Source organism: Alligator mississippiensis, chromosome 1 (genome assembly GCF_030867095.1).
Source record: "Alligator mississippiensis isolate rAllMis1 chromosome 1, rAllMis1, whole genome shotgun sequence".
Classification (NCBI taxonomy): domain Eukaryota; kingdom Metazoa; phylum Chordata; order Crocodylia; family Alligatoridae; genus Alligator; species Alligator mississippiensis.
In genome coordinates, this window is record NC_081824.1 from 167801110 (window position 1) to 167825144 (window position 24035).

General features: G+C 46.2%; 1 protein-coding gene across 5 annotated transcripts in view; it reads left to right on the forward strand.

The window, feature by feature from the left end:
* Positions 1–24035, forward strand: part of LTBP1 (latent transforming growth factor beta binding protein 1) — a 363058-nt gene that overhangs the window by 29107 nt on the left and 309916 nt on the right. For all 5 annotated transcript variants that reach the window (XM_014600068.3, XM_014600069.3, XM_019500580.2 and 2 more), the window contains exon 3: positions 13365–13653. In XM_014600068.3, coding sequence (XP_014455554.2) covers positions 13365–13653 — 289 coding nt within the window. The remainder of the gene's footprint in view (positions 1–13364; positions 13654–24035) is intronic.

Sequence of the window (24035 nt, forward strand, 5' to 3'; positions counted from 1 at the left end):
CAGCACCCTGCCGAGTCACTCTGCACCTGCGTAATTTGATAGCTGTGGGGGGGGGCGATCCCCACTGCCCCCCACTGCTCTGTGCTGCATGTGGGGGCTCTGGCACAAGTCCTCAGAGGCCCTGATCACTGCTGCTGCAGCTGGTGGGTGCAGGGATTTTTTCCTTTTTTTTTTTTTTTTAAGTTCCAGGAGGCTGGGGCCGGGCAGGGCAGCCATGGGGGCTTCTCCTGCAGCTTCACCCAGGGAGAAGCAGGCACAGCTGGAGGAGCCATGAGAGAAGCCCCTGTGGCTGCCCTGCCCAGCCCAGCCCCAGCCTCCTGGCACTTAAAAAGCCCCGCACTCACTGGCTGCAGCAGCGGTGATCGGGGCCTCTGAGGGCTTGTGGCAGAACTCCCCTGTGCAGTGTGGGGCAGTGGGAGGCAGCGGGGATCGCCCCCCCTTGGTACCCACATGGCAGCTGCCCCATGGTGTGGGTGCAGTGTGGCTCAGCAGGGCTCTGCATGCTGTCTGGAAGCTGGAGCAGCTCCAGCAGTCAACTGGAACCTGGCATTGCTCAGCTTCAGTGGCCCCAGCTCCCAAACAGTGCATGTGCCCTGCCGAGGCGCACTACACCTGCACCATGGGGCAGCTGCTGTGTGGGTGCCAAGCGGGGGTGGGGGGATCCCTGTTGCCCCCCCACTGCCCTGCACTGCATGGGGAGGGAGGGGGGCTCTGCCACGAGCCCCTGGAGGCCCTGATTGCCTGCTGCTGCAGCCAGCGAGTGCGGGGCTTTTTTTTTTTTTTGGCTTTTTTTTTCTTTTTTAAGTGCTGGGAGGCTGAGGCTGGGCAGGGGATGGGGCTGGGCAGGGCAGCCATGGGGACTTCTCCTGTGGCTCCTCCGGTTGTGCTTGCCTCTGTCCCTGTGGGAGAAGCCTCTGCCGGGTCCCAGCCTCCCAGCACTTTAAGAGGAAGGCTACGGGACTGGGCTGGATTCTTCCTGGGGGTGCCTCTGAAACATTCCAAAACATCCGAAACATTTCCAAAATGTTTTGGATGGTTTCGTTTTGTTTTGGAGATGTTTCGGAGCCTTCCATTTCATTTTGGATTCAGTGTTTCGGGCGCCGAAACCATCCAAAACACCTCTAAAACAAAGTGGCTGCTGTAATTTCATGCAGCCCTAATAACTGTTATTTTCCAAGGATGCTAAGTCACTGAACTTTTGCCACTGTTCTTTACCTCACTGCTGAGATGTGGCTATAGCACATTATCTTGTTAAATTCAGTAGCAAAACTGTTGACTTCAATGCAAGCAGGATTAGACTTGTGTTCATTCTCTCTGGTCAGTTCTTTTACATTCAAGATTTTGGTATCTCAGCTTTATGGAAAATGGTGGTGTTTGAACATAAAAATAACTGCACGCTTTATTTAGTCATAATTACTAGTCCAGACATCATGGCATCTTGCAGATGCCTTTCTTGGACATTTTGAAAACTAAAAATTCAGATGGTTTAAACTGAACCAGGAGCCAACAGATATTTTAAAACTGTATTAAAAATATAGTCTCCCCTTATATTAATTTGTGATTTGATAGCATGCTAGCTGATTTAATAACTTCAGTCATATGCAACTGGAAATTGCTTTGAGGATACAGTGCATAAGTTTTTCACCTGCTGTCACTGATCCCATAAAAACAGTTTGACTCAAATTTCTCCCCATAATGTGTATTAGGCACGCTGCTACTTGTTTTCCTGGGGGCCAGGTGACAGAGTAACACACATTGCTGTGCCATGCTTCATATGTTTTATATTTAAATCAGATAAACTTTCTGAATTTACACTGCTGTAAGTGAGACCAAAAGAAGTTCAAAACTTACTTCCAGTTTGTTTGGGGGAGAAGGGGTAAGCTATGTTTAAAACAAAGTTAAAAATGCAATGTTGGCACATCTACACATGCACTTTAATGTGCATTAGCCTATTTTAATGTGCATCACAAAAAAGTGCTCTTTAGCTAATGTGCATTAAAATCGCTAATGGACATTTTTCCAGTACTTCACAATGGAGAGTGCCTAGACATGAGTGCCGAGGCTGCTCCGATGCACTGAAATTCCAGCGCCTTGGAGCAGACTCAATTAATTAAGTCTGCTGGAGCATGCCAACTGCTGTGCTCCAACAGCTTGCTGCATCCCAGGCTTAAAAATGATGGTGGGGGCACTTGAAGTACAGCTTGTCAAACAAGCTTTATTTCAAGCACCCCTGCTGCCATTTTTAAGTGCAGGGACGCTGATATGGGAGATATGGCAGTGCTTTAATTAGAATGGCTCTCGAAGCAACCCTACTTAAAGCGCCGCCCCCCCAGCCCCAAAGCATGTGTAAAAGTGCCCGGAGGTACTAGATTTAATGCTCATTCATTACCTAAAGCGCATTTATTGAACGTGCCCAGAAGATGCACCATGTGTAAACCCAAGGTAACTCCATTAACTTTTTTGCTGCATTTCCACATTTATGTTAAGTGTAGCTGAAGCAGAGTTTGGACTGAAGATCCTATGTCTCTGTTCCAATACTTTTTGGCAAAACTGTGAATTTGACATATGAATTACCATTTCATTTCTAAGAGTGGGAGTTTTCTTTATAATTTTGAATGTTCTGGTTGGCTGACTGATTACTTACTATTGCTTTGGGCTGTTTTGGATGTTATTTTATGGGGGGGGTTAACTTTAAAGAATTTATGTTAAAAGATCCTGAGGATCACAATAGGTGCTTTTATATCTATAAATCTCAATAATATATTTTGGGTATGAATAGCACTTAGACTTCTGACTCAGAAATTGTGACCTTTTAAAAACTTTTAATCCTGCCTAACTTTGGAGTTGCTTGTCTTTGTGTCAAAGTGATTGTTTATAAAACATCTGTAGGTGCCATGCAGGAAGTAGAGAGACAGGGTATGATCTCTCCAGAAGATCATACCATTCTGTTCTCAGTCCTGTTCTTGGAGAACATTGGTCCACTGGTTTCCCATATACCAAGATATTCTTATAAGAGTCCTATAGCTATGGAGGAGTGGAATTCTATATGAGCAGTTCTTGCCTTCCTCAATCTGCATTATCCAGTAACTTCTGTTTGCAGCTCTGTGCCCCCTCGTGTCATGTTTTGGCACTGTGATTTTTTTTCTCTAGATTGAGAGAAACCGCCATATAACAAACTTTTGCCAATCTGTTAATTAAGCGTCTTTTTAAACAACGCAAGTAACGTGGTGAGTAGTTGTCCTCTGATGTGTAGAGCTGCTGAGTCTGACAGTTACCCAGGACTATCTGTTTACTGTCTTACGCTTCATGGATTGAAAAGTTGGCCATGAGGCAGCCATTTTTATGCTGCATCAAATAGAATTCCAGCTTTTTCTGAAACTGATATGCCAAATTCTTTGCTTCCTTTTTGTCTAGACACAGGCAGTTTGCAAAGACAATTTAGCCAATAATAACAAGAGTTCACAAAATGTACTTTCTTAAATTGTAATATTCTTCAGGTAATGAGAATGATAGATTTTTAATTCTTGAAAGCAATATGGAGATGAGACATCTTAAGTGGAAGAAGTTTTGTATGCTGGGACAGTCAAATTTGGCCTTTATGGCCAGGTCTGCATGAGCAGGGGCATGCCCACAAATAGTAGAAGCACAAATTTTGTGCTGCTACTTTGTGCCGCAGTGCATGCCCTGCCCATGTGCTTTACAGCAGGACATGTCCCGCTGCTCCACATGCTGTAGTGAGGGGCTGGCTGGGGCACAGGTTGCCTCAGCAGCAACTAGCCATCCCCTGCACTGGAGATTGGCACATGGAGATGGGGGAGCCCCTGCACTGAGGCACCCTGCACCCCAGCCAGCTGCTCTCTGGCTGGCCAGGGCACAGTGTGCCTTGAGACAGGGGAGCGGGCAGCCTTGGGCTGGATGCTACCGTGTCTCCATGTGCCTTAGTGCAGGGGCTTCACTGTGGAGCCCCCATGTGAAGACACATGTAGCCTCTGCGCTGAGGCACACTACGTGGCTGGCTGGGGTGCAGTGTGACTCAAGATGGGGCAGCAGACTGCCCGCTCCTCTGTCTCAAGGCACAGTGCACCCTAGCCAGGCAGGGAGCAGCTGGTTGGGGTGCAGGGTGCCTCAGCATGGGGCCTCCACGTACCTCAGTACAGTGGAGCCCCTGTGCTAAGGCGCATGGAGACCGGGGAGCAGCCAGCACCAGGGCTCCCTGCTCCCCTGTCTTGAGGCACCCTGTGCCCCAGTCAGCCAGAGAGCGGCTGGCTGGGGTGCATGGTGCCTCAGCATGGGGGCTCCACAGTGCACAGAGATGGGAGAGTATGCAGTCCTGGGCTGCCTGCTTCCCCATCTCTGCATTTGTCCCAGCGCTTGCCTCTTTGGTGTGGGTTGCGCCGCATTTTTTCCAGATTTTTTTTTTTTGCTACCGGAAAATCCTGGTCACAAATTTGCATCAGTGCTGCACATTAGCAGCACCATGCAGTGATTAATAAGCAACTTGTATGGTTTGTAGCACTGCAAAGAGGTTGTCAGCACCGCAAATCACACATGCCTGTATGTCTGGATCCAGGCTGCCTCTGCAGACTTGCACCCTGAGCCTGTCATTAAGGGCTCGTCTATGTTGCCTCTGTGCTAAGCGTAAGACCACCATGAAAAAGCCCGCTGTTCGCTTGCTTCCACTCAGCATGTGGCAATTCCTTGGAAATGAGGCAGTTTAGCTGGCTTTGAGTGGCTTTGATTATGTGCCCCAGTACTTCTTTCAGGCATACTGCTCTTAGCACTGCTCTCATTCTTGAGTGTGCTGCTTTGTGCTTGCTTAGACAAATCTAAGGAGACTATGCTTTTCCCCTTTTGGAGATTTCATGCATGCTGAGTAGGATGAGTAGACAGGGCACGCCTCTTGGCAGTGGTCCCAGGTATGGCATGAGTGAATTATGGGCAAGGTGTATATCTCTGCCTAGAAGAATACTGTGGCCTGTTTAACAAGTGTAAGGAAAAGAGTGCAAGAAAATGTGTTGTTTTTCTTTTATTCTCTTCCCCCCATTCCCCCCCCCACATTTAGGAGGAGTTTTTTAAAAACACTGAAGGCATTTTTCCAAGGGACACGTGCTTCTAAATCCCTTAGGCGGATTTGAATAGCTCTTTTAAGAAACAACACTGGATTTAAATTAGGAAACTGATATGAGAACAGTGTTGGACTTAAATTTTATGTTCTGGTCTTTATCTTCAGCTCTTATTTCTGTTCCAAATTTGGAAGCATTTTTCATCGTGTCTGTAATGACGATTGTAAGTAGTTTTCTTGACTTTTAGATGTATGCTTTTGGCTGTTACTCTACACTGACCAAAACTTGACAAGATGCGTCCACTTGACCAAATCTCTTTATATTAAAAATTCCATATTCTAAAGATTTAATTTTTTTTGGCTTTGATGAATATAATTTCTTTGTTGTGCACAGTAGCAGGCTGTTGTTGATGACGGACTCTGAGTCCTGAGGCAAATACAAGTAAAATATTTGAGCATGGTGGTTTTTATATATTTATATTTGTTATTACAGATTACAGTCTTTCTAAGAAAGTCTACTCCAGGCTTTTTGGCTATGAACAAAATAAATCCTCCCCTAAATGAACCAAAATACAAACAAACGAATGCCTATCTTTATAACAATGGTTTAATATTATATTCCTCTGGCAATAAACGTTGCTCAGTTAGCAAAGTAAAGTTCAAGATAAGGTACAACTGAAGAACATACTGTGGGGAAAAATACTGTGGAAAGGGTTACATAAACAGTTCTTAAACCAGCCTCATACCCTGCTCATCCACTGTGCTATTGACTGAAAAAAATCTCAACTATCAGCACACGAACAACCTCAACCTCTCCCCTGCCTTTGTTTGAAATATTTAGAGGCTGATTCAACTTTAAGTTCCAACAGTGTCTAGCTTGACTTTTAATTGTTGCTTTGACATTATTCAGTTATCCATGTTTATAAAGCTGCCTATTTTGTAGTATCATGTTTGATAATTAATTATTACATAAACTGTTCTTCGTTTAATATACTGAATTTAACTTCTGCACAAGATCATACCATCATGTTTAGTCTATGTTTAGAGTCTCTCTCTCTATCTCTTTCTGTCTCATGATATTAGGGGGACCTGGGATTTTTTTTCAATATGAAGAAAAATTGCAGTGTGATTATGATTATACACTATTATAATAGGAAGTATAAGAAACTTCCTTTAGATAAATAATTAAACTGTATTCAGATTGTCTTGCACTGTTGAATCACACTTGGTATTCTAGATTATAGCTGGTCATATCAAAGGTCAGTTTGTTTAATCCGTGTATTAATTACAATTTTTGCAGACAACACTTGAGGTCCCTTCCAACCCTTTGCATCTGTGATTACACACACAAACTATATTAAAACAACATTATTAAGGTTGCAAGGTCAAGTCCTCCACAGTTGGGAAATGCCAGAATTATGGCTGCCCCTGCAATGTGCATATGCATTATAGTACAGTCTTTACATTGTATCATCACATTTTTTTTCTACAGCCCCAGGTTTTAGTCAATGTATAGACTGGATAGTGCTCAGTTTAGCATCTGTTTAATGTTTTGTTTGTTCTCCACTGTTCAGCATGTGTCTTATTTACTGCACATTAACACCAGAGCTGTTCTTGAGCTCACTGTGCCCAGTCACATCTGCTTTCGCTCTCCAAAGCCAGAACCAGTCTGATGAGGGTTGTTCCCAAGTGGCTGATCTCAAGCATCCTACAGATTGAGGCCTTAAAAGTGGCGATGGGGGTGCCCTGTAGCAGTCTTACCAGCATTTTTCTGGGTTTGGAGTATATGAATGGAAGTAGATGGATGTAATCTACTTAGGTGGCACCTGGAACTTCTGCCACTACCGTGTACACATACTTGGAACATTCTAAGCACAGCTCCTATTGACTTCAGTTACAGTTTTGAGAGCTCGGCACTCTCACTTATCTGAGTGAAGATCTTAAATTAGGCACTTATGAAATGGGTCTTGTGTTTCATTCAAAGCTCTGGAGGGGAGCTCACACTAGACTAGAGAACACCAACTCTCCTTCCTATCCTTCTCCCGCCCCTCTCCCCGCCCCAATCCCTCCAGCATGACCTTTCTATCCCATCACTTCCAACCTGTCCCAATCCTGTCTGCCTCATCACTGGCGTCTCATCCTAGTTCCATCTTCATCATCTAGCCAGTTCCAGTCTCCTACTTCTCAGGCTTTTGATTACAGTTTTAGACTGTGTTCAGACATTTGTTTTTACCAGAAGAAATTTCTTCTGGTAGAAAAATAGACCAGGAAGCAAACTGTAAAGATGTTCCTTTAGCTCTATGGCTGAAGAGATTCACAGATAAGCTCTCCAGCCAGCGGGGCACTAGAAGGCTGCTCCATGGGTCACCCCCCATTAATTGATAACTTTTTCTCTCACCTGCCTGGGCAGGGGTCAGTCTGTTGAGTGACAGTTGGAAGCTGCCAAAAAGCAGCAGCTGCTGCAGACAGCCAGGGAGAGTTCTTGCCCTAGAAGAATGCCCCCTATCCTGCCAGTCAGCAGATTGGCAAGAGGGGGACCATTCTCCTGTGGCAGGAACCGTCCTGGTTCTTCCCTGCAGGACAGCAGCTCCTGCTCCTTGCACTCTTCTAAGCTGACCCAAAGGAGTGCAGGAAGAAGAGAGGAGTACTTAATTGCTGCAGCAAGGCACAGCAGCCTACTTCACTGAGCATTGACCAAGAGCAATGCCAGATGAGGCAGGGGCATTTGCTGTAGTGGCAAGGCTCCTGGATCAGATGAGCAGTGCAGGTGGCAAGGGGAAACTGGAGGTGCTGGGACCTGGGCTAGGGAAAGCTTCCACATGCCCAACACCCAGTCCTTCCTCCCCTCCCACTCTGCTGAGCAGTGAAGGCAGCGATTTAAAAGCCAGGAGCTGGGAGCTGGGTGTAAGGAGGCTTTCCCCAGCCCAGCTCCTGGTTCTCACATGGCAGGTTTCCCTTGCTGCCCTCACTACCCAGCTGATCCAGGAGCTTTGCCACTGTTAGAGCCAAGGTAGGGCAGAAATTTAAAAGCCGGCAGCCAGGAACAAGGCTCTGGGAAGGTCTTTCCTACTCAGTTCTTGGCTCCCCTCTTGCCACTCCACTGTCACGCTGATGGTGGGAAAGGGGGAGGGCAGCAGTGTGCAACTTAAAAGCCAGCTTTTGGGCCTTGGGTCTCCAAGTCCTGTTTCCAGCTGCCAGCTTCTAAATTGCTGCTCCACTGCTCAGCTGAGGGGTGGGTCAGCAAGGGCAAGTCTGCAGGATCTGGGAGACTTTCCCAGAGCCCCACTCATGGCTGCTGCCTTTTAAATCTCTGCCTCACTGGGTTGGGTGACAGGGGTGGCAAGGGGAAGCTGGCAGGAGCTGGAAAAACTCCCTGCCTCTTCCTGGGGACTAGGCAGTCTGGGGAAGAGGCAAGGAGTGGTCACTACTGCCTTTACCTTCTGATCTATAGTAGGATGGAGCCAGGTCCCCCCAGTGCCTTCTCAAGCCTAGGATGACCTGGTTTCAGGAGGGCAGGGAGTCTTTCCCTTGGCTCCACTCCTCCTGGTCTTGAGGGAGAGTTAAGATGGGGGAAACTCTTCTAGGAGCAATTTAACTCTGATTATTTCAGTGTTATTTTGCTCCCAGAGGGCATGTCCAGATGAACATGCATATGCATTTCCCTGGGGACATGCACTCTTGTGTGCAGCAAGTTGCCCTGGGTGCAGTATGGGAGGCTGGGTCCAACAGCCTTACCTGGAGTCATGGGGGCCCCCCAGGGCTCCAGCAGCAGCAATCTGGGTGCATGGAGCCTGGCTGGCAGCTGGAGTGTGGCTCTGGACAGCCAGGTTCTGGTTTCGGGCTGTGCATGCGGCTGCCATGTGCAGCACCCTGCTTTTTTCTGCTACGAGTTTTTTTTTTTTTTTTTACACTGGCATCTCCCAGTGTCAAAAAAATCCTGCTGTGCTGCAAATTAGCAGTGTGGCAAACACCTGTGTGTGCAGCGCATACAGTTTGTGGAGCTGCGGATGGGTCTTCAGTGCTGCAAACTGCATATGTGCGCTCATTTGGGCGCTCCCATAGTGGCTAATTTTTGCTCTGGGAGAAGAAGTCTGAATGTGTATACAATTTTGGTTTTTACCAGGAGAACAGCAATTCTCTCAGTAGAAACAGCATTTGTACCGAGTCATAATACCGCTCCTTCCAGGCTCCCAATCTTCCTCTATCTCCCAGTTCCCTGGTTTAGCCTTTCCCTGTCCCCTTAGCCCTAGTCTCCTTACCCAGCCAGTCCTTATTCCCTTTCTCACCCCCTGGACTGCTTCTTTCCCTTCTGATCTCCAGTTCCACACCCGTGGCTTCCAGTCCCAGTTTCCCTTCCTATGCTTCTCATCTAATCTCACTGTTCTTGTCTCTTCCAGCTCCAGTTTCACTTCTTTCCTACTCTGGCTTTTTGTCAGATGTCTTCCTTCCTCTTCAGGCCTTTCTTCCTGTCCCTCCCCTCCCATTCCTCATTCAGTTTCCCTGACATCCAGACTCCTTGCCCAGCCAGTTTCTGAATGTCCCCACTCCATCCCTCGTCCCCATCTATTGCCACATTGTTATAGATGGCTTCCTCCTCTGTGTTGCCAAGATGATGTCAGGAGGGTCAGGAAGGAGCCCTGTGCTCTCAAGGTCAGTTCCAGTGCCTGGCCCCACCACAGTCTGGAGTCCCCACTGCAGGGAAAGCTCAGCTTTCACTGTGGTAGCCCTGAGTGGGAGGGAACCATGAGCAAAGAAGTCTGAATATGTAGGACACTTTCAATGCTAAGTGTAACTTTATGGATTTAAGACTAAGTCTGTAGGAGTATAGCTATAGCAGTACACTATACCAGCAACATAGTTGTAAGTGTGGGAACAGCCACACTGTGCTTTGTATCAGTTTAGTAATATCACTTCACATACCTGAAACAAACCATACCAGGAAAAGCACAGCTTTGCTGATACAACTGTATCTATACCAGAGTTTCTGACATATGTATGTTAGTCATGGATTATAACTTTTCCCTCCTCCCTCCTTCCCCATGTGCATGTGCTTGGGAGCAAGCCCTTTCAGAGGTTGAGAGAGGCCCGGGCCATTTCCATTTTTTGAGGCTCAAAATACAATGCAATAATTTGTAATAAATGTTCCTTTTTTATTTAGCAAGTGCTCTTTCTAGCTTTTTTCTTCTTTCAGTTCTGTCAGTGTATCTCTGTGTCTGTATGTATAACCTCATTTGGAGATAACATCAAAAGTCTAAATTTGAGGCCCTCCGTGAATGAGAGGCCCGGGCCAAATGGCCCTCCTGGCCCCGCTTGTGATAGGCCCTGCTTGGGAGACCCCCCAATATGCATGTGCTTGAAGAAGTCTGGAGTGTAGATTGGCTCCTTAAGCATGTGTTGGTCCCTTTTATTGAGTTTGACCCTACCAGGCTTAGTGCAGCTATTAATTCAAGTTAAAAGAAGCTGGGGAAGGTCATTAAACTGGGGGATGGAGGGAAACATGATCACATGAATTTTATTGGTTAGAAGCAAACAGAGCAGCTCTTTGCCAGACTCTGCAGTGCTGATTGGGAAAACAGGAAAACCATCCCCCAGTGCAACACGATAATTCCAATCTCCCAGAGCTGCAGATGTTTTATAGAAAACTTAATGAAAATTGTGACTCTAACAGCCACTTGCTAATGCATTAATCTGTTTTCTTTTCACACAAATTAGTTGTTATGGATAAGCAGGTGTGAGGCTGATGTTGGCTTTGGAAAAACTGTCTGGCATTGTTAGTTAATAGCTAGATGTACTGAAAGACTTACTGAGACAGGGAAGAGAACAAATACTGAGATGATGCTGTTCAATATTTGTTTGAGATTTGAAGATAATGTGCCACTGTTTGGTCTAAATGAAATTACCTTGGCCAACATATTATGCACAGTGTAAATTTTATTTAAAAGGGGAAAGAGTGCTGCTATATTTTAAAAGCACCATTTTGTTTGAAGTGAAAGCACTGTGACAGAAGCTTCACACAATTGATGTCCTCTGTCAAAAACTAGGGCAGATAACTTGCTGATGACACAGGAGACATAGCAAGAAAAACTGTGATCTTGTGTGTAAGGTAGAGTGAAGAACGGATCTAGATTTTTGAACAGGAGGGTACAGGAGAGAGTTTCCTGGTTCAGGGGATGTGACCTGCGATGAAAACCAGAGCTCTTAGTGGTAGAGAGCTCACTGTGCATGTGCTGTACAGTTGAGGCAGGGTGCAAATGCACCCATGCAACCCCCTTGGATCTGTCCGGGAGTTGGACAATATAATGGTACTATACTTTTTGTTGTTCTGTTTTGATCTACTCATTGAAATACAACTTTAAGACATGCTTACATACATTAAATGTTATGAATATTATTATAGCTATAGAAAAATCTTATCCTCTTGAGGGCAAACCTTTGGCTTACCTTATGTGGTAGAAAGGGGTGAAGTATATTCTAACTGATGCCTACACTGGTCCTTCACCAGACTCAGGGAATGTAGGAGTACAGACTACCAGCAAGGTGAGCATGTCTACACATGCATTAATGTGCCTTTTCTAATGCACATTAAATTTAGTACCTCCAGTGTGAGGGTGCCCACACACGAGCCTGGAGGCTGCTCCAATGCACTGGAATTGTCTTCTGGATCATGGCAATTATTGTGCTCCAGTAGCCTCCTGTGTCTTGTGTATCAGCATCCCCAGGCTTAAAAATGGTGGTGGGGGCGCATGAACTAAATCTCGTCAAACGAGCTGTACTTCAAGTGTCTCTGCCACCATTTTTTTGCACAGGAATGCTGATACACTGGACATGGCAGCATTTTAATTAGAGCAGCTCTTGGAGCCGCTGTAATTAAAGTGCCACCCTGCCCATCCCTTGATCACATGTAAAAGTGCCCCTAAGTACTAAATTAATGTGCATTATGCTGCCCTAATATGCAGTAGTGCATTTGTGTGGTTTTTAAGTGGCGCCTAATGCACAGTAGACTATTTTACTATTAGACTATTTTACTGTGCATTAATGTAATGTCACAGTTTTTTTACACAGTAAAGCACACATGTAGATGCTCCCAATTAGACCAAAATCAGAGGAAAAAGCAGCTTCTGAGAAGGAAGTCTGAAGTGGAATATTCAGTAAATGTTTTTTCTTTTCAAGAGGGTGAGCTCATCCATGGCCTGTTAACTTCAAGTAATAAAGTAAAAGTTTGTTAACTGTGTCTGAATTGGAACTGCCTTCAAAAAACACCAACTTTATTTATAATTTTTGGTGAGTATAATGGTTACCTGAGTTGAGGAAATAGGAACACTGTATCATGCCACAGGGTTTGACCCCCCTTTTTATTAATTTTACATGTTATAACTTGAGACTTTGTTTGGTCAAAGACTAAACATGAAGGCGGGAGGAGGTAGGAATCATTGAGTTATCCTGATAGACCTGACACTGGCATTACTATTGACACTAATAAGAAGCTGGGCATTGGAAATTCATGTTCTTAGTTGTTTGTTTCTCATGGTCCTTATAGGGCCTTCTGTGTTTGTTCACTGGGACATTTCAAGGCTTAGCTGTGGCTGATGGAGGCAAGTGTCTGCTATCTGTGATGCAATTCAAATGCTGTTAAGTTTTAAATATTGCTGATCTGTTTCTTCAAGAAGTGTTGTTTTCATGGATGTGCAGCAGACTAGTGTAGGCAAGATGCATCAGTTTCCTATCCAACAGTGCCCAAGAGTGATACAGCTACCTTGGACTGAATACAGCTACTGATACAGCTACTTCCTGGACTGAATGACTGTTGACCCATTTACAGCTGGGTCAACTGGAGGCAGCCTTTGACATTAGTCCACAGCAAAGATTGAAGTCATGCCTTGGTGCTTTACCTCCTTGGGGTTATGCAACTAACTGGTATTAGAAGCACTTATACCTATGTTTGATTTTTACATTATTATTATGACAGCAATATGTGAAGAGAATTTGATTTCAGCTTTAGAGGAGAACAGGTGGATTATTTTTTTGTGCCTCATCTGTAAAAATAATAATAATTCCTAACTATTTTATATCCCTATAATGTACTGTTTTGCAATGGTTTGAATATTTGTAGAGTCAGTCTTGATTCAGGTTTCAATACTAAATTTGTATACTTTGCACTAGTTTGTTCTTGAATGAATGTGAAAAAGGTATGTGGTTTATATGCTGAAAGGTGGAAGCCTGGGCTGCAGGAGTGGAGCAGAAATGGTAGCAAAAATGGAATGCTTTACTTCACTTTCACTTATTTTAACATATCTCTTCTTAGCCAACTGTGCACCACCATGCCAAAATGGAGGGATGTGTCTACGACCTCAGCTCTGTGTGTGCAAACCAGGGACAAAAGGTAACTCCTGTGAGAAAACTGTCATGCAAGATACTTCATCTGTTGGAGGTCAGGGTCCTGTGGGTCCCCCGTGGCCCATACCTCAGCAATCTGCTCAACAGACTTTCTCTAAGAAGGTTGTGCTTCCGCAAAAAGTTGGTCCAATGGCTCAAATGGCCTTCACACTCAAGCAGAAGCCACCTGTTGGATTACCTCAGCAAATGAAACCACAGTAAGTTTTCTCTTTGATTCTTAAATATGTTAGATTTTAATGATATCATTAGATAAGATTTTAAAGATATCATTCTTTATAAGTTTTCCAAAAAAGTTGAGCAAAGAAGTAAAGATATCTTACTCGGAGATCTTTTAAAAACGCGTTGTATAAAATCAACCCTTTTTATAACATCCCCTCTAACTGTACCATCACTGTGGTTATTGTAATCCGTGGACCAAATGCACTCAGTTTAGCAGGATAGCTTTGTTCTCCTCTTAAACTGATTTTTTTTTTTTTTTAATTCCTCTTAGGCTGATTTTTTTTATACTGATGTAACTTGATTTCAGGGGCATTCACGTGTCAGAGGAATATAAGGCCCTGTGGACCAATTTGCTTAAGTTTAACTGAGAGCAGAATCCAGCACAGCTCTTTTTCCTAAGGTCCAAGTCTGTTCCAATAGGTACTTCAACCTGTTTGTAGTGTGGGGGCAGAATCCACCCTGTCAGTCACAGGTAGCAGAAGAAAGTGCCATCTTCATAACTTCCCTTTAGGGGTGGCCACGGTGAACAATGGTCCAGCCCAGGGTGCATAGCACCACCACTGCACAGCCCCCCTCCCTCCCCCCCACCTTTTGTCGTAGGAGTCCAAATCAGGTTAAGGGAATCAAATAGTAATATGTATTTAAAAAACAAGCAAACAGAACAGAAGAGGAGAGGCTCTTCCAGGCAAGAATGTATCAAGTATTTTGAAAGTATAGCTCAGAGATCCCTGGCTGCCTCCAGAGAAGCTGGAGCTTATATATTCCTTTCATGATCCCCAAAAAGGTGTAATAGAAGTGGTGGGATTTTCTGCCACACCTAAAAGATTGGGGATGCATGGCACTGTCATCCCCAGCTTCTGCTGTAGGTCCTCCAATACTAACTTCTAGACTGTCATTTCTAGCTGCTGCTGTGGGTCACCATGGCCTAATGTCCAAAGTGTTTTAGCAGCTTTTTTTGCAGGTTGCTGTACATTGTCACTGCCTCCCCACTGCCCATAGATCTCTATGGAATGGGAACAACAGTATCTCAGGTGTGGACAGGAAGGGACCCACCATTTTTTTTTCTACCATGGGCTTCATTTTAACCTGAAACTAACTATGGCTGTTTCCTCTGGTGGCCAAGAATTGGTGTTTCTAATGTCTTGGGAAAGATTTTTACCTGAAAGAGTAGCCTTCTTGCACATTCAAAAGTAACCATTGTTCATTAAAAACTTTGAAGTGGCATCAGGTCAACAGAAACCAACAAACACGTGTCATCTGCTATTTGAAATCCTAAGTACCTCTACATGATTGAAGTTCATCACTGAACATTCTCCAACAATTCTTATATTATGTGCATGGGTGCCCATTTTATTTCCCCAACTACGGACCTTACCATTTGCTCTTGCATGTGATCTTAGGGTCCCTCTTGCTGGGATGATACTGGCTCCAGGGAAGAATGGATTGCTTACCTTTTTCCAGAAGAAGCTGGAGCAAGCACACAGGGTGATTTGATTTCTGGAGTATCTTGTATTCAAAATAAATAATGCATTCAGAGACACTTAGCATTACATTCTGTTTTTGTAAGGCCTTTGCACTGCAGCTGGGTAACTAGGTCAGCAGCACTCAACTTCCTAAGCAGGGCCAGCTGAGCCTCAGCCTACTGACTGGATCTAGGATTGCTTTTAAGGAGCTCTTGCTGCACCTGGTCCCTTCTCTACAGCAAACTGGTTTAGTCTGCGAGTAGCTCTTGCCCATGTGCCTTTCCTGGTGTCTGCTTCATTATCTCTGCCCATGCACCCAGTCCCTGAACCTCAGGACTGTGATTTGACCTCAGCTCGTTTTTCTAACATTCGCTTCCGGTAACCCCTCTATTTTGGCATGTGAATCCTGGTTTGATCTCATCTTGTCTGGTTTGAACTCAACTTTGACTATGGATGCTGGCCCCAGGTCTAATCAGTAGGCCTAACACACCTGTAAACCCTGACAACTTGGCTGCTGAAACATTTAAGGCATTTTCCTTCACGTTATGGATGTGTACTTCTGCATCTTTGGCGTGGAGCCTAGAATACCCCTGGTAGTGCTCAGGACATGGGTGCAATGCTTATAAATAATTTAACTTGTGTGTATGTATTTAAAGGTGATACTTTCTCTGACATAAACTTAGCAACACCTAAATGTGTATATAGTTGGGTATATGTTACACAGATATAGATACTAATCCAGCTACAAATACATGCATACATACAGTACAACCCAGATCATTCATATCTGGCTGGTTCATAATGTGTTTAGTTTGTAGTGCATTGTTGAATTAAAAATGGGCTGCTCAGCTGTTTGCTGTGGCTTTTACTTCAAAGGGTGACACTTCTTTGATCAGGTATCTTGCACAGCTGGTTGGGAGCACCCTTTGAAAAAAAAGTTGCAGTAAATGACTGAAATGCTTATGGGGTCCTGCCCAGCTGTTTGCTGCAGCTATATATTTATATATATATATATATATATATATATATACCCACCCACCCCTGGCTAGTTGGCAACCCATTACCTTTGCAAGGAGTTAAGGAACCAAGCCCTGTGAAATAACTGAGACTAGCGTAGCATTGATTCTTGTTTTAATATCTGAGAGTTTTGTTAACTTTTAACTTTGTTTAATTTCTTTTGCAATGGCCTCTACGTGTTTTCAGTCTTGGAGTAAGGTGCTGCATGCTCCATGCTTACAAATCCTTCTTGAAAGCCAGGCACATTATGGGAGAGGCACACAAATTTTATTTTGTCTCATGCAGTGTTTTGGAACCAGAGCTTATCTGGCTGGTAGGTGCTGCAGTAAGCAGTGTTAGAGTATCTGGCCACTAGATGGGAGGAGGAGCAGGTAATGCAAGAGACAGTTATCTCAGTATATGTATTTGCTGCTGTTTTTGCCTCGGATAACTGCACTGGATTCTAGTAAGTTACAGAGTTTGTGGGACTGACCGTATGTTATGTCTGCTTCTCATGGGTTGAGGCCCACAAACAAGTTTTCCTCTCTGGTGTGGTTCTGGTTCTTTCACTGTTACATGGAGGAAAAAGCAAGCTATCATCCTTGGCCTAGAATTTCTACAACATGATCTTTTTATGGGATTGTCAAATGCCAACTGCTACATTTAGGTAGTAATGGTACATATATAGCAGCCTTTTTTATCCAATAAAAGAGCGTATCGCCACACCCAGATATCAAGAAATTCTTTGAGGTAGCTGCCATGTCAAATACCATGTAATGCTCAGTTGTGATATCTAAAGCTGGTCTTAAATGCACTCACAGACCCACCATTTGAATTCATAAGGAGCTACCTTTATTTTTTCTTGTCATCAAAGTGGTGTTCTACATGACAATTAGATTAGTGAAGAAAAATATTGAACTTAGATGCTTTGTGTACCATGTCATTCCCACAGAGTAGTTGACAGATTTTTGCTTCACGCTATACGCAAACTCCATGTTTTACAAAATACAAGGCATATTATTACCAGCTTTCTTTCTAAGGCTGGCTCATCCTTTGGCAAAAAGGTGACATTCCTAGGTCAATTAATTAATATTCAATGAACAAGAAGTTTGGGACAGTGAATGCATTGTTTAATATTACTAGAAAAAGAAAATGTCAAAAATTCTACAAAAAGCTGGACTAAGTATACCATGTTGTAAATGTATAGAATTAAAAAGGCTGCCACCTTGGGCTCCAAACTCCTCCCCACACACCTATCACCCCCCCTCCCCTGCCAACCATACAAAGTACCTGCATAATTTTGCATAATTCTTGAGTTTCTAGCTGTGTGATTAAAATAGTGATTAATTGCAACTAATTTTTTAGACACGCAACTCATCACGGTCAAATTTTTTAATAGTTTGACATCCCTAGAAAAATATTAATTGTTTACTCAAAATATTCCATTTTTTAATGGTGATAGCCACATATCCATCCCACCCTCAACAGCAGTTACTGTTACATGATCAAATGTGTGTGGTGTAGGTGTGTGGGTAGGTGTGGGTGGATTGTGGGAGGACTGTGAGGAGGGGCTGATCAGGAGGGGTGGGTTCCCTGACCCCTGCAGGGCACAGCCCCCCTGCACAGCCCACAGATTGCCCCCCCTACAGGGGCTACAGCACCCCAACAGCAGCCACATGGCCCCCACAGGGGCTACTTCCCCTGCAGGGCCCACGTGCCCCACTCCCACTTGCTCCCTCAGCCCCCGCAACAGCTGCCTCACCTGGCCCCATCCCTGGTTGCACCTCCAGGCCCCTGATGGCTGTGCCGCCCAGCCCCATCCCACAGAACCCCCAATGGCTGCCTTACCCAGTCCCATCCCCTGCTTACACCTCCAGACCCCCAATGGCTGCCTCACCTGGTCCCACTCTCCCGGTACTTTAAAAAAAAAAAAAAAGGTCCACACTCACTGGCAGTAGCAGCAATTGTAGAGGTTATTAGGGCCTCCAGGCAGAGCTCCCCCACACAGCAGGAGGCCGCGGGGAGCAGCCCTGGCCACCTCACACCCACATTGCCACTGCCCCACCATGTGGGTGCGGCCCTGGTCAGCAGGGCACCGTGCATCTCTGCATGCTGTTGGGCATCTGGGGCTGCTGCAACTGTCATCTGGGGCCTGGCACCGCTCAGCCTGAGTGGCCCCAGCTGCCTGGCAGCATGCAGAGCACTGCTCGCCCTGGCCACACCTGCATGATGGGGCAGTGGCAGTGCGGGTGCCATGTGGCTGGGGCCGGTCTCTGTTGCCCCCTGCTGCCCCATGCTGTGCAGGGGGGCTCTGCCAGGAGGCCCCAGTGACCCCAACGGCAGCTGCTACTGCGGGTGAGTGCAGGGCTTTTTTTTTGTAATTGCTGGGATGCTGGGGCTGGGCAGAGCAGTAGTTGGGAGGGGTGCAGGCAGGGGATGGGGCCAGGTGGGGCAGCGATCCAGTGGGTTCAGAGAGTGGGAGGGGGATGGGGCAGGTGGGGGTCCCCCCATGGTCCCCAGCTCCTCCCCCCCCCCCGCTACTTAATGGGATGGAGCCTGGGTCCAGCTCCCTGTGGCTGGCACACTGCCTGCATGGGCAGGCAGTGTGCTTCAGCACCGGGGCAAGGGCCAGCCACTCTGGCTGGCTATCAGAGTGTCTCTGTGGAGGACCTGAGCATACCTCAGGGCATGGTCCTGGACTGTGCCCTGCCCCAATTTTTTCCCTGGGGGTATTTTTTGCCCCCTGGATATCCAGAGGTCTAATTTTGCCCTGACGCTGCAAATTTGCAATGTGGGGAACATTTTTTTTGTTCCCACACATGCCTCTTGCAGCGTCTCGAAGGTCTTTGAGACGTTGCAAGAAGCACATGCGCTTGTCTGGACGTGCCCTTAGAGTTTCTCTTCATTGCGGCTGTAATTAAAAATACCTATTTTTCCATGGCTCACTCAATCAGCTGCAAAAGAAGACATTTCAGGGGTTCAGGCACTCTTCTTTTCCACAGTGGACAGATATTGTTCTGATAATCACAGATTTCTATAATCTTCCCCCCTATGCTCTAAGGTCTGTTACCTACAAGCAGGTTTTGCTCTAAAAGAAAGGTATTAGTAACTTTGCTTTTAGGAAGTAGGAAGACAGTTCTACGTGAAAAATGGGTAAGGAGATACCTTGCATACTGCATTGGTTCCTAAAGGCATTAGAGAATTTTCATTCTTAGGAAATTCAGTTCTTTCTTTGTAGTGGCATACTGCTTAGTGAATGAATATAGCTCTTTACAGGGTTAAAACATACTTTAATTTCTAGTAAAGAGAAATTAACATATCGTTTAGATAACAAATTTGAACTTGCATAATATTGTTGTCTTTGATAGAAATTTTTCCCAAGAATCCAGAATGGTTGCTTTACAGAAAAGTCTCTGTATTACCAAATAACTAAAATACTAAGATACTTCTGCAGAGTTTAGTGCTCAGCTGAGTCCCTTTACCCACTTAGATAATGTTAGTGATAGTGAAGTACATTATTCAAAGCCAACCACTGCAAGGACAGTGGTAGGAACCAATCAAAGCAGCCACAGCGTCACAATGGCTATTTCATTTAGAGTTGGGAGTGATCTTTAGATGGTTGCTTCGTCACAGAACTGCGAGAACAGATCTAGTAGTCTGCCTAATTAGGGAAACATACATATAGTGACAAATATATACTGACTCACTTAAATTATGAAAACAAAAAACATTGAAAAGGAGGATTTGAAACTAAAGTTCTTCTGGTAGACTAAAATGAAAGAATAGGGAGGATTTTCTATTTTGATGTTTGGCTTGTGTGCACAGATTTCTTGGAAGACATTCACTATGGACATATGACAGGACCAGGGCCCAGGGGTGGCTGTGATGCCCTTTGGTGTCCACTCAGCTCCCCAGGTTGCCCTCCCTTACTACTTCACCTGCCATGCTTTGATGTTATTTATAAGGGTTTGGGAGGCTGCCCCAAAGTTAGCCCAGTCCAGCTCCACCTTGCTCCTCTGACACTATAATATGTCCTTCCTGGCCCTGTTAGTGCCATAGGACACCAATTCCCTTATGGGCCATTTGTGGCCTCCTTGGCTAAGTACAGACGGTCAAAAAGCCCAAGCCTGAATTGATTCAATCTTTGCAGGTTAGTCTAACCTGTGTAAATTGAACTGAGAAGCAAGTGAACAAACATTCATTTTTGATTCCAGAAATGCAGCCACATGCTTGCAGTGGCTCAGGCTAGAAGCCAGGGAGTGCTAGAGTAAGCCCTCCATTCCCTTTGGCAGTGGCCCGAAGGCTGGAAGAAAGCTGAGCTGATGGGGGGGGAAGGCAGCATGGTCAAGCCCTGCAGGCACTGAGTATGATTGGGGATGGGTTTAAATTCCCACTCTGGTCTGCACAGTCCCCAGCTGGCATGTGGCTGGAGGGGGAAGGGAGAAACAGCCCTTGCAAGGCTTTTCCGGTGGGGGTGGGAGCATGGTCAGGCCCTGGGCTATGGCTGGCACTGAAGGGGCAAGCAACGAGAGCAGGGCCATGGTCAGATCCCAGCCCTGGGCCTGAGGCAGAGGGCTGGGGTGGGGGGAATCACAGAGAAGCAGGGCTGGCAGGGACCTCCAGAGGTCCTCTGGTGTCTAGTCCAGCCCCTGTGAGCCCTGGCCAGACCCTACCACAGAAGCACAATTTAAAGAATGGAGGGTTTGCTCACAGCACCCACAACCCACCAGGGGGGCTCTGTGCTGCTAGGTGAAAAATCCACCAAGGGCTTCCTGTAGCTGGTTTCCAACCCCACGCTCCCAGCACTGCTATCCTCTAGCCCTGAGGCAGTGCCACACGGTGCACCACCCTTCCCCCAGCCCTGCTGCAGGGTCGGAGAAGGAGGGTAGAGCCCTGCCTACCAGAGTGGCTCCATGACAGCCTGGCTCGGCCTGGGCACAGAGCCAGGAGCAATCTGGGTACACAGCTCTCATGGCCCCAGCCTGAGCTGCTGCTGGCTAGGAAAGGTGCCTGCATTGCCTGGGGCTGGAGCTGGGGTTGCGGGGCTGAGCTGGGTCAGCCCGTGAGCTCCCTGCCAGCCCTGCTTTTCTGTGATTTTCTCCTCCCTGCCCCCCTTCACCTCAGACTGGGGCCAGGCTCTGGCCATGCCCCTGCTCTTGCTGCTTGAGTGGGAGGGGCGGGGGGAGCCAGGCAGACCCCGGCTGGGAGGGAGAGGGGATTAAACCCCCCCATTCCTCTCAGGCTACTAACATCTGGCCGCGCCCCCTGTTCCTGCCAAGGGCACACTCTGGAGCAAGGTTTCTCACCCCCACCCCAGCCAGCCAGAGCAGTGATAGTGTTCCAGCTAGGGAGGAGAGGGGTGGGGCCAACCCTGCTTTGCTGGAGCAGACAGCACAGCCCAGCCCAGGGCTGCAAAGCATCCTGGGATGCTGGGGGACTGTGAGTTAACTTAGGAAGGGGTCTGGGACAGAAGTTCCATAAACTGTTTTGACCCAAATCAGTTAAGTTTGATACTACATACAGCCAGGTTTATCTTAAACCAGTTTCGGCCATTTTGAAAGAAGTTTATGTGCACTGAATTTCTGTTCTGTTACAGGTTTAAGCCAGTTTCTGATCACTTAAACTGCTTTGTGTGTAACTTCTCTCCCTAGCCCCTCTGTTCCAGTAGCCACGCCTATGCTTTTCAGTTGTTATTCTGTCATTCAAGTACCAGTCTGTACAGGCTTCACCCCCATGGTTGGTTTTGCTGCAGACTCTTATGCATAGATCCACTTGATCAGGTCTGACTCCTCAGTTCCATTCTTCCCTCTGGTTTAACTCAGCAGGCTCCTTGGCCGTGTTTTGCTTGGCTGTAGCCCAGCTCCCTGGTGACCCTGGCCTAGGTGAGGCTGCTTGCATCCTCTGTGTCAGACCTCGCAATCCCTGATGCTGTCTGGGCTGTAAGCTGGGTGCCCCTCAGACATCCCTGTGGCCTCCGTACTGCCCCTTTTAGCCACATCCAGTCCTCTGGTTAATCTAATCAAAACATATGCACAAGCACAATGGCTGCATAACAAAAGTCCTCGCTCTCCCCCCATCAGTACTTCCCCACAAGCGATGAGTCCCCCTTAGCTTTCCTGCTTGGCTCTCTGGGGCAGCTTGCATGCTAGTGAGCACATCTCCTGCAGCCACCTTGCATAAGAGCTCCTCTCCCTGCAGCCTGCAGGGCCAGACTCCCTGCCACCTCCTGTTCCCAGGCCCTGGTTTTATGTGCCTCCAGTGCTCCACCCCTTCCTGTCCATTGGCTCTCCAGTTACATCAGGGGTCACCACACTGGCTGCAAATTAGCCCACCCTGCCTGCTGCAGCTTCACTCAGCTGCCTCGCTTTAACTTAATGAGCTTGGGCTGTTTCTGCCCTGCACTCTCCTGGGGTCCATACCAGACCCCAGCCTCAGGGTCTGTTTTCTTGCTGCAGCTGGCTGTTGTAGCCATTGGCCTCTGCAGGCTACAGAAATCCTGCTCCCCTTTTTATCACAGCTAACAAGGTTGGCGTTCCCTGTTACAGGGCAAAATAATAGAAATGGACTGCTTAGGGTTTTAATCAAATAGGATGAATAGGGTTTTCTATGTTTGGAGTGATGCTACAGCGATGATTTTCCAGGAAATATATGAGAAAAAAGGATTTGTATTCAAAAGCTTGTCTGACAATTTATATTACCAAAAAATTTCTTGTCTTGTGACATTGTCCATCCAATTCCTGGTTAATTCCATAAATTTTAATGCCACTAATAAGATCATTGTCCCTTAGTCTTTCAGAGAGTGGCCTATTTTTCAGTTGAAAATAGTAAAAGCAATGGTGTATAGTCTCTTCTTAAAGCTTATTGAGACTTGCCGTTCCAGCCTTTTCAGTATAGTTCTGACTTGATGAAATGGTTGCACTGCTTCATAAGAAGGCATAAGAATAAGAAGTCTTACCTTGTGTGCTCCTCTGAGAAACTTGTCCCATGCATTTCTGGTTCTGGGAGGAATCTGTTGGGCTGAATCGCAAAGAGCTGCAGCAGGAGCAGGCGTTCCTGTCTGCTTTAGGTTTATCAGATAACACTAATGCAGGCAGGAGTGCCCACTCCTGCCACAACTTCTTCCTGATCCGGCTCTTTAGGAGGCAGGCAGAGGGCAGTTCCATCTGACCATGGTGGCCATGGCAGCAGCACCTGTGCCACATTACCCTTGCCACTACACCCCAGTTGAGAACTGCTGCATTAGGCTACTAAAATGTGAACAGATGCCCACCTGCCTCACTTGCTCAGAAGTTACACAAATAACTTCTTAATTATATTTAGTGTTTCCTTAAAACTTTCAAGGGGCCTGCTATTGAATAAGGAGCTTACATGTGGATTTGGAGGTATTTAGTCTCACAGAGATCCTTGAATTACTGGCCCGCTAGGAGACTGAAAATACTTTTACGAACTAATTCATTCAGTAGCACAATAATTATGAAGGACATTTTCCTCAAATTGTAAAAAAAGAAAAGAAAACCAGAAAAAAAAAGTGCTCTCACTTAGTCTAAGTATAAAAGCTTCATCCCAAAGGGAAGATTTTCAGTAAATTCTGAGCAAATGAAAACAGAGCAGTAATGGAGGGATTTAGCAGGGAACCACCTGAGCCCAGTACCTACCAGAGTGAGGATGGCCAGAGTGCTTTGTGGGTGGCAAGCTGGTAGCTGACCAGGCAGGGAAACAGTGAGCCTGAGGGATGCTGGCATGCCAGTCCATTCCTGGAGAAGAATGAGCAGCTGGCAGGGAGTAGACACGCTACTAGCCCTTTGCCTGGGGCAGAATGAGACCTGGAGTCCAGATCTCACATGACTCTGGAGTCTGGCCAGCCAAGAAGGCAGGTAATGCAGGGGCATGATGCCACCTAG